At 45.2% G+C, this 14,615-nt stretch overlaps 1 protein-coding gene and 1 non-coding gene across 2 annotated transcripts in view; both read left to right on the top strand.

The window, feature by feature from the left end:
- MCF2L2 (MCF.2 cell line derived transforming sequence-like 2) overlaps positions 1–3,795 on the top strand; it is a 199,095-nt gene extending 195,300 nt beyond the window's left edge. Inside the window, exons 28-30 of the mRNA XM_007468974.1 lie at positions 3,018–3,106; positions 3,481–3,587; positions 3,663–3,795. Of these exons, the coding sequence (XP_007469036.1) occupies positions 3,018–3,106; positions 3,481–3,587; positions 3,663–3,795 (329 nt within the window). The remainder of the gene's footprint in view (positions 1–3,017; positions 3,107–3,480; positions 3,588–3,662) is intronic.
- A 10,747-nt stretch (positions 3,796–14,542) lies between these two features.
- TRNAG-UCC (transfer RNA glycine (anticodon UCC)) lies at positions 14,543–14,615 on the top strand. The gene has a single exon. It is a non-coding gene; the product is annotated as a tRNA-Gly (tRNA).

Here is a 14,615-nt window from a genome sequence, read left to right as displayed (position 1 = left end):
GAGCGGTTCTGAGACCTTCTCTTTAGTATTATCATAATTACTATTAACAATAATAATAATGAGTGTTATTTATTAAATTCCATTTTACTTTACAAACAATTTTGCTAATCATTACATCAACACTGCACAATAGGTATTATTATCCCCATTTTAGAAACAAGGAAACTGATGCTCAGAGAGGTTAAGTGGCTTACCCAAGATCACACAGCCAGTGAGTGAGAGACAAAGTCAAAACTGCACTCAGGTCTGACTGACTCCAAAGCCCCTGCTCCTACCCCAGGCAATGGGCCTCTCATTCACTCAGGTGCCTATGACCTGCCAGACCCAGAATCTGGGGTCCCCTCAGTGTTGCCACCTCCAAAAACCTAAGACTTAGTACCTAAGACTTTTAGTACCACAGAGCCCATGGCCAGTGAATCCAGGAGGCAGGGCTTAAATATGGAAATGACAAAGATACAGCAAAAGACTGCCGTGAGCTGCACTTTCCTCCCCTGCACAACGGGGGGGGGCTTTGACTGCGGGGCGTTCTCCAAGGCTTGCGGGTTCTAAGAATTCTGGGTTTCTTCCAGGAGCCATGAGGGCTACTGGGTGAACAGGGTGTTGTCTCTGCTGCCAAGAGCCCGGGGCCCATGGGGGAGACACATGAGGGCTCACCCAGGGCAGATGCAGTTTGCCTCGGAAGAAACTCTCCCTCGAAGGGTCCTGTGAGGAGACTGTGGGTGACCCCGCCGCCTCCCACAGCCCCTCTCCTCCTCTGTCTCCAGGATAGACCAGAACAGAATAAAAGAACAGAACAAACGAATAGACTAGAAAGAACAGACCAGAATAGATGAGGACATCACGCGCTGTGAGCGCAATATGGTTCCACAAACGTTGGTTTTAATTCTGTGAATGTATTTCTGTGTGTAGGGATGTAAAATTTGCCCATCCCTGGGTCACACTCTAAGGAGTATGGAAAACCCTGCCCTAGACTAAACTGGAGGCCTGAGGGGCCCCAGGCGGCCCCCACCCTCACCTGTGGTACCAGGAGCCGAGGAGCCCATGTGCACCGCAGGTCCCCAGCAGGGAGGTGGCATCTGGGTCTTGACTGTGCTCGGAGGATTGGTCCTCTTGCCAGCCCAGGCAAATCCGTACCTGGAGGCAGGGGATGATGGCCTGGATGACCCTGAAATAATGCAGTCAACGCGTGGCCAAGTGTGCGAGGGCCCCTCTGTGCCAGCCCTGTGCCCGGCTGAGGCCCCCTCACACTCCCCAGCCTGCAGGGTCCACAGGAGAGAGGGGGGAAGCAGCCCCGGCACCAGGTCATCATTTCACTTACCTCGAGGAATGGCTGGACCTCGTCCTCACATCTTTCAGTTCCCAGGTTGCCGCCCAGCTCCACTACCACCCCAGGCTCCTCCCAGCGGGCGGCTCTGGGGTCCCTGACACCCGGCATTGCCTGGGGCACTGAGGCCACGGCCCCTGGAGACGCAGCTCTTCTATCCACGCAGGGGCTGGTCAAGGGCACAACAGCTCCTGCTCAGTTCCTGCCTAAGAGCTTTCCAGCAAGACCGCCATCCCTTCATCCTCACTGTCTGCTCCTGGTCCCAGGGGACCCACGCGGGATGGCCGCCCTAAAGAGGCGTCTCTGGGGGTTACTAAGGGTGCCCCGCAGTTAAACCTGGAGGAGGGCGGTGGGAGGCGCCTCCCAGAGCTACTTTCTCCTCCGCGCTCCCTCCGGTCGCCCCACCACGTACCAGGAGCAGGAGTTAAACCAGGCTTTGCCCCTTTGTCGTCCCGCGGCGTCTCTGGAGGCCTCCAGGAAGCGGCTGCCCGGCTGCTCCCTGTCGTGCTCGCACAGACCCCATGGCCCTGCTCCGGGGAGGACCCCGTGCCCCGAGCGCAGCTGGGGGGGCCTCTGGGCGGCAGGTCGGGAGCTCCCTCTTGCTGGATGCCTGCTCCCAGAGATACTGTGCCCCCCCACCCCAACTGCAGGCTACTTCTGCTCGCTCCTGTGCCCCCACGAGGCCCCTCCCCCTGAATTCTCACCGGAACTGAAACTCTCCGGTGCTCAGATTCCTGCGGGATGGACTCAGCTGACGCTCAACCTGGGGCTCCCTCAGCTCAAGATCTTTCCGCAGATGCTCGCCTCCCTAAGCTGACTTGGGAGCATTGTGGGCACAGAGATCCCGTCTTTAGAGTAGTAATGTGTAGGGAGGTTAGGACTCCACGCTCTCACTGTGATGGGTTGGGTTCAATCTCTGGGTTCAGTCTCTGGTCGGGGAACTAAGATCCCACAAGCTGATTGGCACGGCACCAAAAAAAAAAAAAAAAGAAAGAAAGAAAGAAAGAAAAAGTATAAATGTGTAGATTTCAACTGCAGTGTTTACCGGCCAAGGGCTAAGGTCCTTATAGTTGTGTGAGGCTTAACTTTTGACAAATGCCTGACATCCCAGCAGACATACAGCAGGCTCAGTATCTGGTGGGATTTGTTGTTCCTCCCCAGTGTCTTTAACAGCCCTGGCACAGAACAGGTGCACAATGGTGTGGCTAATTGGTAAGTTAATCATTCAGTGGCTAGAGAGGCAGGATGTACTTCCTCTCTCTCTGATTTTCCCACGGGGAGAGCAGTGACTTTTGGCAGAGGCTGCCAAGGAAATGGGAAATGGGCAGTAATCAGGGGAGAGAAGGAGGTAAGGAAGAAAGGAGGGCGGGAAGGAGGGAAGGCAGGAAGGTCGTCAAGCACAAAAAGACAATGACTTTTCTTGGAGGACAAGGAGGTAGGACTGTGAGCACCATGTGGACATGTCTTCTCACAGTTACAGAATTTTGAGCTGGAAAAGGGAACCTGGAGATGACAGGCCCCCTCCTCCCGGCCCAGGTGAAGCAGAGCAGTCCTGGGAGAGGCGGGAGAGACGGCGAGAATGGGTTCCTGGAGACCGGTGGCTGCCCATTCCGTCCTGCCATAGGCTGCGAGGCCTGTCCTCCCACGCCCTCGCCCCCACGGCCGGCCAAATTCTTCCTTTTCTTTCCCCAAGGTTGCTCCGGCAGGGAGTTTATCTCCATGGAAACCTTTGACAATTGTGAAGGTGCAGAAGATACGGAAAAGGAGAGCAGTGCTCTGAGTGTAAATTTCTTTCCTTCTTACCTCTTTCATATTTTCCCTCATTCCTGTTCATCAGCTTCTCCTGCCCCCTCTTCCTCTCCTGCTTCCCTCTCCCTCCTTTACATGATTCTCACCCATTAAGGACTCGGCCTAATCCAGGAAGCTGAGGTCACTGGATCTGCAAAGTGGCTCAGACCCCCCGCCCAGCAGGCCCCGCATCCCCGGCTCCTTAGCGTTCCCCTGGTTTCTGGCCAAATTTAGGGTCTCTTGCTGAGGACCTGAGTGGCCCCATAGGAAAGCTGGGGCGGCCCCGCCCTGCCAGCGGGAATCGCCGTGTGGACCGGACCCGCCCCCCACCCAACCGCAGCATTACACCCCTGTCCCTTCCCTTCCAGCTGTCGGGGCTTTGCCAGTTGGACGACAGTTATGAAACCTCCAAGTCTGTTCAGGAAACGGGAGAAGGCATCCAGGGAGAGAAAGAGGGCGGCGAAGAGGAGGCCACGTGAGTGTGAAACGGAAAGAAAAGTAAGCGAACTTGTTAGCCACTGCTCCTCTGACTTTCTTCTTGGAATTTCAGGGCCACAAACAAAACTGAGGAGAGCCCTGGGATGTCCGCTGGCTTGCTCGACCCCAGTGGGGAGACCGGTTTTCGAGCAGAGGCAGTGCGGGCGCGGGAAGGGGACCTGAGGCCGCCCTCTGCAGAGAACTGACACTCGTCCCAGACAACCCAGCCTCCCCGGCCTCCTGCATTCCCAGGAGCCGCTGCTGTGGATGCGGAGGCCGGCCTGCCCTTAAGCAGAAGCAGCAAAGGGGCCTTGGAACCTGGGGATCCGCTGCCCTGCCCGGGGGCAACAGGACCATATTTCCGGAGCCTAAGGAGCGGTCCCCATCAGCCCACGGAGCCCACCCCTCCCGGTGCAGCCCCGCTCGCGCAGGGACTCGGCGCAGACCCCGTGGAGAACCTTGCGCCATTAGAGGCACGCCGGCGCGAGCGCAGCCGGCTTGGTTGCAGACCCCGCGGAGAACCTCGAGCTGCTCGGCACACGTGCCTTTTGGAGGTTAGCATAATCCAGTTGGAGAGCTGAGCGCAGGGTTTCTCAATGTCGGCACTTTTGACTTTGCAGGCTGGATACTTCGTTGTTGGTACTTCTTGTGCCTTGTAGGATGTTTGGGAGCATCTCTGGCCTCTGCCCACTAGATGCCTGTAACACCCCCCCACCCACTCACCCAAATTATGACAATCAAAAATGCCTTCAGACATTGCCAAATTTCTGCTGGGGTGGGAGTGGGGAGCTAGGTTGAGAACCTCTGATCAGAGCTGCTCAGACTCCACATGGCAGCCCTGTGTTCGCCTCCCTAAATCCCCACAGGAATGTTAATGTGATACTTTTGTTACTTTGTTCCAGGATTGTTTCCTTTTAGTGAGGGTTGGTTACAGTTTAACTTCTTACGTTTAGACTCGTTAGTTTTTAGTTTCAGTTATCTTCGGTTATTTATTTTTAGTTTTATTAGTTAATTTTCATTTGTTTTTAGTTTTCTAGTTATTTAATCTTATAGCTTTAAAGTTACCTGTTTATAATTATTTTGTCTTTAAAGTTACTTAGTTTTTGAGTTATTTTCAGTTATTTATAGTTACTTTGTTTTAATAGTTATATATTTCCAAATTAGCTTTAGAATTATTCACTTTTAATTATCTGTCTTTACAATTGTTAATATCTGAGTTATTTATTTTCATGGTTATTCTATTTTTAGTTATTGGCATTTTTGAATTATTTATTTTACAGTTACTTATTTGAATAGTAAAAACTCACTGAAAGTTTTTGAATTCCTTTATTTTCAGAATAAAATAGCTGTCGTTATTTTGGGGTTTTCCCCCTAGTTATTTGGTTTTAAAGTTACTTATATTCACAGTAATTTATTTTCACTTATTTTAGATTCTGTGTTATTTTTGCATTCATTTATTATTTGGGTTTTTTTTTTTTTTTTTTTTTTTTTTGCGGTATACGGGCCTCTCACTGTTGTGGCCTCTCCCGTTGCAAAGCACAGGCTCCGGATGCGCAGGCTCAGCAGCCATGGCTCACGGGCCCAGCCGCTCCGCGGCATGTGGGATCTTCCCAGCCTGGGGCACGAACCTGCGTCCCCTGCATCGGCAGGCGGACTCTCAATCACTGCGCCACCAGGGAAGCCCTATTATTTGGGGTTTTTTATTTTTTAGTTATTTGGTTTTAAATTACTTTATTTTCAGTTGTTGCATTTTTGAACATTATATTTTGAGTTTTTTAGTTTCAGAATTTTTGAGCTATTTAGTTTCTGAGTTATTTTCAGAGTTACTTATTCTCAGTTATTTCTTTTCAGTTTTGTCTTTGTCACTCAATTTTTTTTCTATTCACTATTTTTAGTTATTTTATTTTCAGGTTTATTTTCAGAATTATTTAGTATTACAATTATTTAGTTCATCAATTAGGATCCAATCAAGAGAGACACTATACTAGTTATTTTAACAGAAAGGATTTACTATAAGGAAGTGCTATCCAGCTATTGCAGATTTTGATGGGGAAAAAAAGTGATAATGAGATATCATGAAGATTCTAACTATAAGAAGCAGCTACCAGCCCAAGGACAGAGGGAACAAGGGAAGAGGTTGGGGGCCCTGCATGGCTGTGGGGGGGGGGTGGCCTTCCCCAGGTGCCCCCAGGAACTTGAAGGCAGGCCTGGGGCGTGATGAGGCTGCTTATGGAAGTGTTGGGAAAATGGTAAACTGCAGCTTCTGGAACCAACTGGGGCTCTCAGGGTGAAGGCCAGTTGCTACGGCAATACTGAAGGGAACCCAGGCACACAGGGAGGAGCAAAGCCCTCGCTGGCAAAGGAGGCGAATGGCCCCAACCACAAAGCAGAGAGCAGAGGGTGGGCAGGGAGCTGAGCGATCATGGCTAATAACCAGCACCCTGAGCTCTGGAGTTGTTTAGTTTTAGAGGTAGTTTTGGATTTAGTTGTTTTTGGAATTGTTAGTGTGCTTTGATTTTAACTTTTCACTGGATGTGGGATCTGGCTGAGTTTTCAGTCCCCTGATTCATTCCTGGAATGGAGTGGGTCAGCAGGTACCTGGGGAGTGTCTCCCATGAGACTCGGGAACATCACTGTAGAATTCAAGAAAACCAAAATAGTGTGTCCATAAAGAAGCCCTTTGACTGGGTGGCCAAAAAGGGAAGAGACTGAGGAATAGATCATCAGGGAGGGGCTCCTTGGCACGATTATCCAGCAGAGTGTTTGAAATTTTTCAGAAAGTTGAACTATGTGGTGGGTCCATGCTCTCATGCCCCCTTTCCTAACAACAAAGTATCTGTCTTATGGTAGAGTGTGTTTCAAATTGGTAGGATACAATATTTACTATTTGCACACACAAATAAAGTTCTTCCCAAATCTATAGGAAATCTTACTTCCTTCTACCTGCATTATTTTCCAACCCACCTTGTTCCATTTTGACCATAAGTATATTTATTTATTTATGTATGTATTCCCTCCTTTCATTCAACACCTATTTCCTGAGCACCCCCATCCTAAGGAAGGTGCCAGCATCGGGAGAGACCAAGGAGGTTTGAAGATGAGTGAGAGGCTCCTCAGTCCAGTTGGGGGAGACAGATGTGGAAACAGATCATCGCAACACGGTGTGACACATACTGTGCGAGCACACAACCCTGCTGCTGTGTGATGAGTCTGGTTATGGAAGTGTTGGGAAAATGGTAAACTGCAGCTCCTGGAACTGAAATACAATTTTGAAATTTTTAGACTTCTTAAAAACCAGGAAAAAAAACCCCCAGAGGGTGGCTCTTCTATGAGTGAAATTTGTATCATCATTTTGTTTGGGTAAATGGAAAAGAATCCAAAACCATCAGATAAATCCCCCAGCCTTCTTTTACTAGTCGCTCAATTCGTCATGTCACCTGTTGCCCACTAGAGGGACTCGTTTCAACACGTTGCTGAGGAGTAAGAATGCTGTAGCCCCAGGTGAAAGTGGTCTGGCCCAGGATCTGTAAAATCTGGCAGAGTCTGAGTCCACACTAAACACCAGCCATGCACTATGAAATGATGAGAAAAGTTAGAGATCCTCTAAACCAGCACTTCCCAGAGTATATTTTGCAGCATAGGCAGAAGAGTGTAACAATTCAATGAGTTAATCCCACAATGAAAAAGAATTATCTAAAAATAAATACACTTTAAAAATACTACACAGGGAGGGGGGACCTTCAAGATGGCAGAGGAGTAAGATGTGGAGATCACCTTCCTCCCCACAAATACATCAAAAATACATCTACATGTGGAACAACTCCTACAGAACGCCTACTGAATGCTGGCAGAAGACCTCAGACTTCCCAAATGCAAGAAAGTCCCCACGTACCTGAGTAGGGCAAAAGAAAAAACAGAGACAAAAGAATAGGGACGGGAGCTGTGAAGGAGGAAAAGTTTCCACACACTAGGAAGCTGCTTCACTGGCGGAGACTGGGGGTGGGCAGGGAGGAAGCTTCGGAGCCACGGAGAAGAGTGCAGCAACAGGGGTGCGGATGGCAAAGCGGAGAGATTTCTGCACAGAGGATCAGTGCCAACCAGCACTCACCAGCCTGAGACGCTGGAAGCTGAGGCTTGGGCTTCTGAGGTCAGATCACAGGGAGAGGACTGGGGTTGGCTACATGAACACAGCCTGAGGGGGGCTAGTGCGCCACAGCTAGATGGGAGGGAGTCCAGGAAAAAGTCTGGAACTGCCTAAGAGGCAAGAGACCATTGTTTCGGGGTGTGCAAGGAGAGGGGATTCAGAGCACTGCCTAAATGAGCTCCGTAGACTGGCGCAAACCGTGGCTATCAGCGCGGACAGCACAGCTGGGCATGAAACGCTAACACTGCTGCTGCAGCCACCAAGAATCCTGTGTGCAAGCACACGTCACTATCCACATGCCTCCTCCCGGGAGCCTGTGCAGCCTGCCACTGTCAGGTTCTCATGATCTAGGGACAACTTCCCTGGGAGAACACACAGCACACCTCAGGCTGGTGCAACAACACATTGGCCTCTGCTGCCGCAGGCTCGCCCCACATTCCAATTACAACCACTGTACACCTCCCTCCCACTCCGGCCTCAGTGAGCCAGAGGCCCCTGATCAGCCACTGCTTTAACTCCATCCTCTCTGGGCGGGAACAGAAACCTGAGGGTGACCTACATGCAGAGGCGGGGCCAAATCCAAAGCTGAACCCCAGAAGCTGTGCGAACAAAGAAGAGAAAGGGAAATTTCTCCCAGCAGCCTCAGGAGCAGCGGATTAAATCCCCACAGTCAACTTGATGCACCCTGCATCTGTGGAATACCTGAATAGACAACAAATCATCCCAAAATTGAGGTGGTGGACTTTGGGAGCAACTGTAGACTTGGGGTTTGCTGTCTGCGAATGACTTGTTTCTGATTTTTATGTTTACCTTAGTATAGTTTTTAACGCTTGTTATCACTGGTAGATTTATTTATTGGTTTAGTTGCTCTCTTTTTTTCTATTACTTTTTTATTTCTTTAATTTTAATAATTTTTAAATTTTAATTATTTTTTAATTAAAATTTTTTTTTCTTTCTCTTTTTTCTTCCTTTTCTTCTGAGCCAAGTGGCTGACAGGGTCTTGGTGCTCCAGCCTGATGTCAGGCCTGAGCCTCTGAGGTGGGAGAGCCGAGTTCAGGACATTGGACCACCAGAGACCTCCCGGCTCCATGTAATATCAATTGGCGAGAGCTCTCCCAGAGATCTCTGTCTCAATGCTAAGACCCAGCTCCACCCGACGGCCAGCAAGCTACAATGATGGACACCCCATGCCAAACAACTACCAAGACCCATTAGCAGAGAGGCTGCCTGAAATCATACTAAGTTCAGAGACACCCCCAAACACACAACCAGACGCAGCCCCACCCACCAGAAAGACAAGGTCCAGCCTAATCCACCAGAACAGAGACACCAGTCCCCTCCACCAGGAAGCCTACACAAGCCACTGAACCAACCTTACCCACTGTGGACAGATACCAAAAACAACGGGAACTACGAACCTGCAGCCTATGAAAAGGAGACCACAAACACAGTAAGTTAAGCAAAATGGGAAGACAGAACTATGCAGCAGATGAAGGAGCAAGGTAAAAACTCACCAGACCAAACAAATGAAGAGGAAATAGGCAGTCTACCTGAAAAAGAATTCAGAGTAATGATAGTAAAGGTGATCCAAAATCTTGGAAATAGAATGGAGAAAATACAAGAAATGTTTAACAAGGACCTAGAAGAACTAAAGAGAAAACAAACAATGATGAATAACACAATAAATGAAATTTAAAATTCTCTAGAAGGAATCAATAGCAGAATAAGTGAGGCAGAAGAATGGATAAGTGACCTGGAAGATGAAATAGTGGAAATGACTACAACAGAGCAGAATAAAGAAAAAAGCATGAAAAGAATTGAAGACAGTCTCAGAGACCTCTGGAACAACATTAAATGCACCAACATTCAAATTATAGGGGTCCCAGAAGAAGAGGAAAAGAAATGGTCTGAGAAAATATTTGAAGAGATTATAGTTGAAAACTTCCCTAACATTGGAAAGGAAATAGTCAGTCAAGTCCAGGAAGCACAGGGAGTCCCATACAGGATGAACCCAAAGAGAAACACACCAAGACACATATTAATCAAACTATCAAGAATTAAATACAAAGAAAAAATATTAAAAGTAGCAAAGGAAAAGGAACAAATAGCATACAAGGGAATCCCCATAAGGTTAACAGCTGATCTTACAGCAAAAACTCTGCAAGCCAGAAGGGAGTGGCAGGACATATTTAAAGTGATGAAAGGGAAAAAACCTACAACCAAGATTATTCTACCCAGCAACGATCTCATTCAGATTTTATGGAGAAATTAAAACCTTTACAGACAAGCAAAAGCTAAGAGAATTCAGCACCGTCAAACCAGCTTTACAACAAATGCTAAAGGAAATTCTCTAAGCAGGAAACACAAGAGAAGGAAAAGACCTACAAAAACAAATCCAAAACAATTAAGAAGTGGTAATAGGAACATACATATTGATAATTACTTTAAATGTGAATGGATTAAATGCTCCAACCAAAAGACATAGACTGGCTGAATGGATACAAAAACAAGACCTGTAAGTATGCTGTCTACAAGAGACCCACTTCAAACCTAGGGGCACATACAGACTGAAAGTGAGGGGATGGAAAAAGATATTCCATGCAAATGGAAATCAAAAGAAAGCTGGAGTAGCATTTCTCGTATCAGATAAAACAGACTCTAAAATAAAGACTAGGGCTTCCCTGGTGGCGCAGTGGTTGAGAGTCTGCCTGCCGATGCAGGGGACATGGGTTTGTGCCCCGGTCTGGGAAGATCCCACATGCCGCAGAGTGGCTGGGCCCATGAGCCCTGGCCGCTGAGCCTGCACATCTGGAGCCTGTACTCCGCAACGGGAGAGGCCACAACAGTGAGAGGTCCGCGTACCGCAAAAAAAAAAAAAAAAAAAAATTAAAATAAAGACTGTTTTCGAGAGACAAAGAAGGGCACTACATAATGATCAAGGGATCAATCCAAGAAGAAAATATAACAATTGTAAATATTTATGCACCCAGCACAGGAGCACTTCAGTACATAAGGCAAATGCTAACACCCATGAAAGGGTAAATCGACAGTAACACAACCATAGTAGGGGACTTTAACACCCCACTTTCACCAATGGACAGATTATCCAAAATGAAAATAAATAAGGAAACACAAGCTTTAAATTATACATTAACCAAGATGGACTTAATTGATATTTATAGGATATTCCATCCAAAAACAACAGAATACACTTTCTTCTCAAGTGCTTATGGAACATTCTCCAGGATAGATCATATCTTGAGTCACAAATCAAGCCTTGGTAAATTTTTAAAAATTGAAATTGTATCAAGTATCTTTTCAAACCACAACACTATGAGACTAGATATCAATTACAGGAAAAAATACTGTAAAAACTACAAACACGTGGAGGCTAAACAATATGCCACTAAATAACCAAGAGATCACTGAAGAAATCAAAGAGGGAATCAAAAAATACCTAGAAACAAATGACAATGAAAACACAACGATCCAAAACCTATGGGATGCAACAAAAGCAGTTCTAAGAGGGAAGTTTATAGCAATACAATCTTACCTCAAGAAACAAGAAAAATCTCAAGTAAACAACCTAACCTTACACCTAAAGCAATTAGAGAAAAAAGAAAAAAAAAAACCCAAAGTTAGCAGAAGGAAAGAAATCATAAAGATCAGATCAGAAATAAATGAAAAAGAAATGAAGGAAACAGTAGCAAAGATCAGTAAAACTAAAAGCTGATTCCTTGAGAAGATAAACAATATTGACAAACCCCTAGCCAGACTCATCAAGAAAAAAAGGGAGAAAACTCAAATCGACAGAATTAGAAATGAAAAAGGAGAAATAACAACTGACCCTGCAGAAATACAAAAGATCCTGAGAGATTACTACAAGCAACTCTGTCAATAAAATGGACAACCTGGAAGAAATGGACAAATTCTTAGAAAAGCACAACATTCTGAGACTGAACCAGGATGAAAAAGAAAATGTAAACAGATCAATCACAAGCACTGAAATTGAAACTGTGATTAAAAATCTTCCAACAAACAAAAGCCCAGGACCAGATGGCTTCACAGGTGAATTCTATTAAACATTTAGAGAAGAGCTAACACCTATCCTTCTCAAACTCTTCCAAAACATAGCAGAGGGAGGAACACTCCCAAAGTCATTCTATGAGGCCACCATCACCCTGATACCAAAACCAGACAAAGATGTCACCAAGAAAAGAAAACTACAGGCCAATATCACTGATGAACATAGATGCAAAAATCCTCAACAAAATACTAGCAAACAGAATCCAGCAGAACATTAAAAGGATCATACACCATGATCAACTGGGGTTTATCCCAGGAATGGAAGGATTCTTCAATATATGCAAATCAGTGTGATACACCGTATTAACAAACTGAAGGATAAAAGCCATATGATAATAGATGCAGAAAAGGCTTTGGACAAAATTCAACACCCATTTATGATAAAACCCCTCCAGAAAGTAAACATAGAGGGAACTTACCTCAACATGATAAAGGCCATATATGACAAACCCACAGCCAGCATTGTCCTCAATGGTAAAAAAATGAAACCATTTCCACTAAGATCAGGAACAAGACAAGGTTGCCCACTCTCACCACTGTTATTCAACATAGTTTTGGAAGTTTTAGCCACAGCAATCAGAGAAGAAAAATAAAAGGAATCCAAATTGGAAAAGAAGAAGTAAAGCTGTCACTATTTGCAGATGACATGATACTATATATAGAGAATCCTAAAGATGCTACCAGAAAACTACTAGAGCTAATCAATGAATTTGGTAAAGTTGCAGGATACAAAATTAATGCACAGAAATCTGCATTCCTATACACTAATGATGAAAAATCTGAAAGTGAAATTAAGAAAACACTCCCATTTACCACTGCAACAAAAAGAATAAAATATCTAAGAATAAACCTACCTAAAGAGACAGAAGACCTGTATGCAGAAAATTATAAGGCACTGATGAAAGAAATTAAAGATGACACAAATAGATGGAGAGATATACCATGTTCTTGGATTGGAAGAATCAACATTGTGAAAATGACTCTACTACCCAAAGCAATCTACAGATTCGATGCAATCCCTATCAAACTACCACTGGCATTTTTCACAGAACTAGAACAAAAAACCTCACAATTTGTATGGAAACACAAAACAACCAAAGCAATCTTGAGAAAGAAAAACGGAGCTGGAGGAATCAGGCTTTCTGACTTCAGACTATACTACAAAGCTACAGTAATCAAGACAGTATGGTACTGGCACAAAAACAGAAAGATAGATCAATGGAACAGGATAGAAAGCCCAGAGATAAACCCACATACATATGGTCAACTTATCTTTGATAAAGGAGGCAAGAATATACAGTGGAGAAAAGACAGCCCCTTCAATAAGTGGTGCTTGGAAAACTGGAGAGCTACATGTAAAATAATGAAATTAGAACACTTCCTAGCACCATACACGAAAATAAAATGGATTCAAGACCTAAATGTAAGGCCAGACACTATAAAACTCTTAGAGGAAAACATAGGAAGAGCACTCTTTGACATAAATCACAGCAAGATCCTTTTTGACCCACCTCCTAGTGAAATGGAAATAAAACCAAAAATAAGCAAATGGGACCTATGAAACTTGAAAGCTTTTGCACAGCAAAGGAAACCAGAAATAAGACCAAAAGACAACCCTCAGAATGGGAGAAAATATTTGTAAATGAAGCAACTGACAAAGGATTAATCTCCAAAATATACAAGCAGCTCATGCAGCTCAATATCAAAAAAACAAACCACCCAATCCAAAAATGGGCAGAAGACCTAAATAGACATTTTTCCAAAGAAGAAAGAAGATATACAGATTGCCAACAACACATGAAAAGATGCTCAACATCACTAATCATTAGAGAAATGCAAATCAGAACTACAACGAGGTATCACCTCACACCGGTCAGAATGGCCATCATGAAAAAATCTACAAACAATAAATACTGGAGATGGTGTGAAGAAAAGGGATCCCTCTTGCACTGTTGGTGGGGAAGTAAATTGATACAGCCACTATGGAGAACAGCATGTAGGTTCCTTAAAAAACTAAAAATAGAACTACCATATGACCCAGCAATCCCACTACTGGGCATATGCCCTGAGAAAACCATAATTCAAAAAGAGTCATGTACCACAGTGTTCATTGCAGCACTATTTACAATAGCCAGGACATGGAAGCAACCTAAGTGTCCATCGACAGATGAATGGATAAAGAAGATGTGGCACATATATACAATGGAATATTAGCCACAAAAAGAAATGAAATTGAGTTATTTGTAGTGAGGTGGATGGACCTAGAATCTGTCATACAGAGTGAAGTAAGTCAGAAAGAAAAACAAATACCATATAGTAACACATATATATAGAATCTGGAAAAAAAATGGTTCGATGAACCTAGGGGCAGGACAGGAATGATGATGCAGATGTAGAGAATGGACTTGAGGACACAGGGAGGGTGAAGGGTAAGCTGGGATGAACTGAGAGAGTGGCATGGACATATATACACTACCAAATGTAAAATAGATTGCTAGTGGGAAGCAGCTGCATAGTACAGGGAGATCAGCTTGTGACCTCCCTGTGACCACCTAGAGGGGTGGGATAGGGAGGGTGGGAGGGAGATGCAAGAGGGAGAGGATATGGGGATATATGTATACATATAGATGATTCAGTTTGTTATACAGCAGAAACTAACACAACACTGTAAAGAAATTATACTCCAATAAAGAGGTTAAAAAAAAAATACTACACAGGGGAATTCCCTGGCTGTCCAGTGGTTAGGACTCTGCACTTCCACTGCAGTGGGCACAGGTTCGATCCCTGGTCAGGGAA

Source organism: Lipotes vexillifer, unplaced genomic scaffold, assembly GCF_000442215.2.
Source record: "Lipotes vexillifer unplaced genomic scaffold, Lipotes_vexillifer_v1.1 scaffold263, whole genome shotgun sequence".
Lineage (NCBI taxonomy): Eukaryota > Metazoa > Chordata > Mammalia > Artiodactyla > Lipotidae > Lipotes > Lipotes vexillifer.
This window is presented reverse-complemented; position numbering and strand designations above follow the sequence as displayed.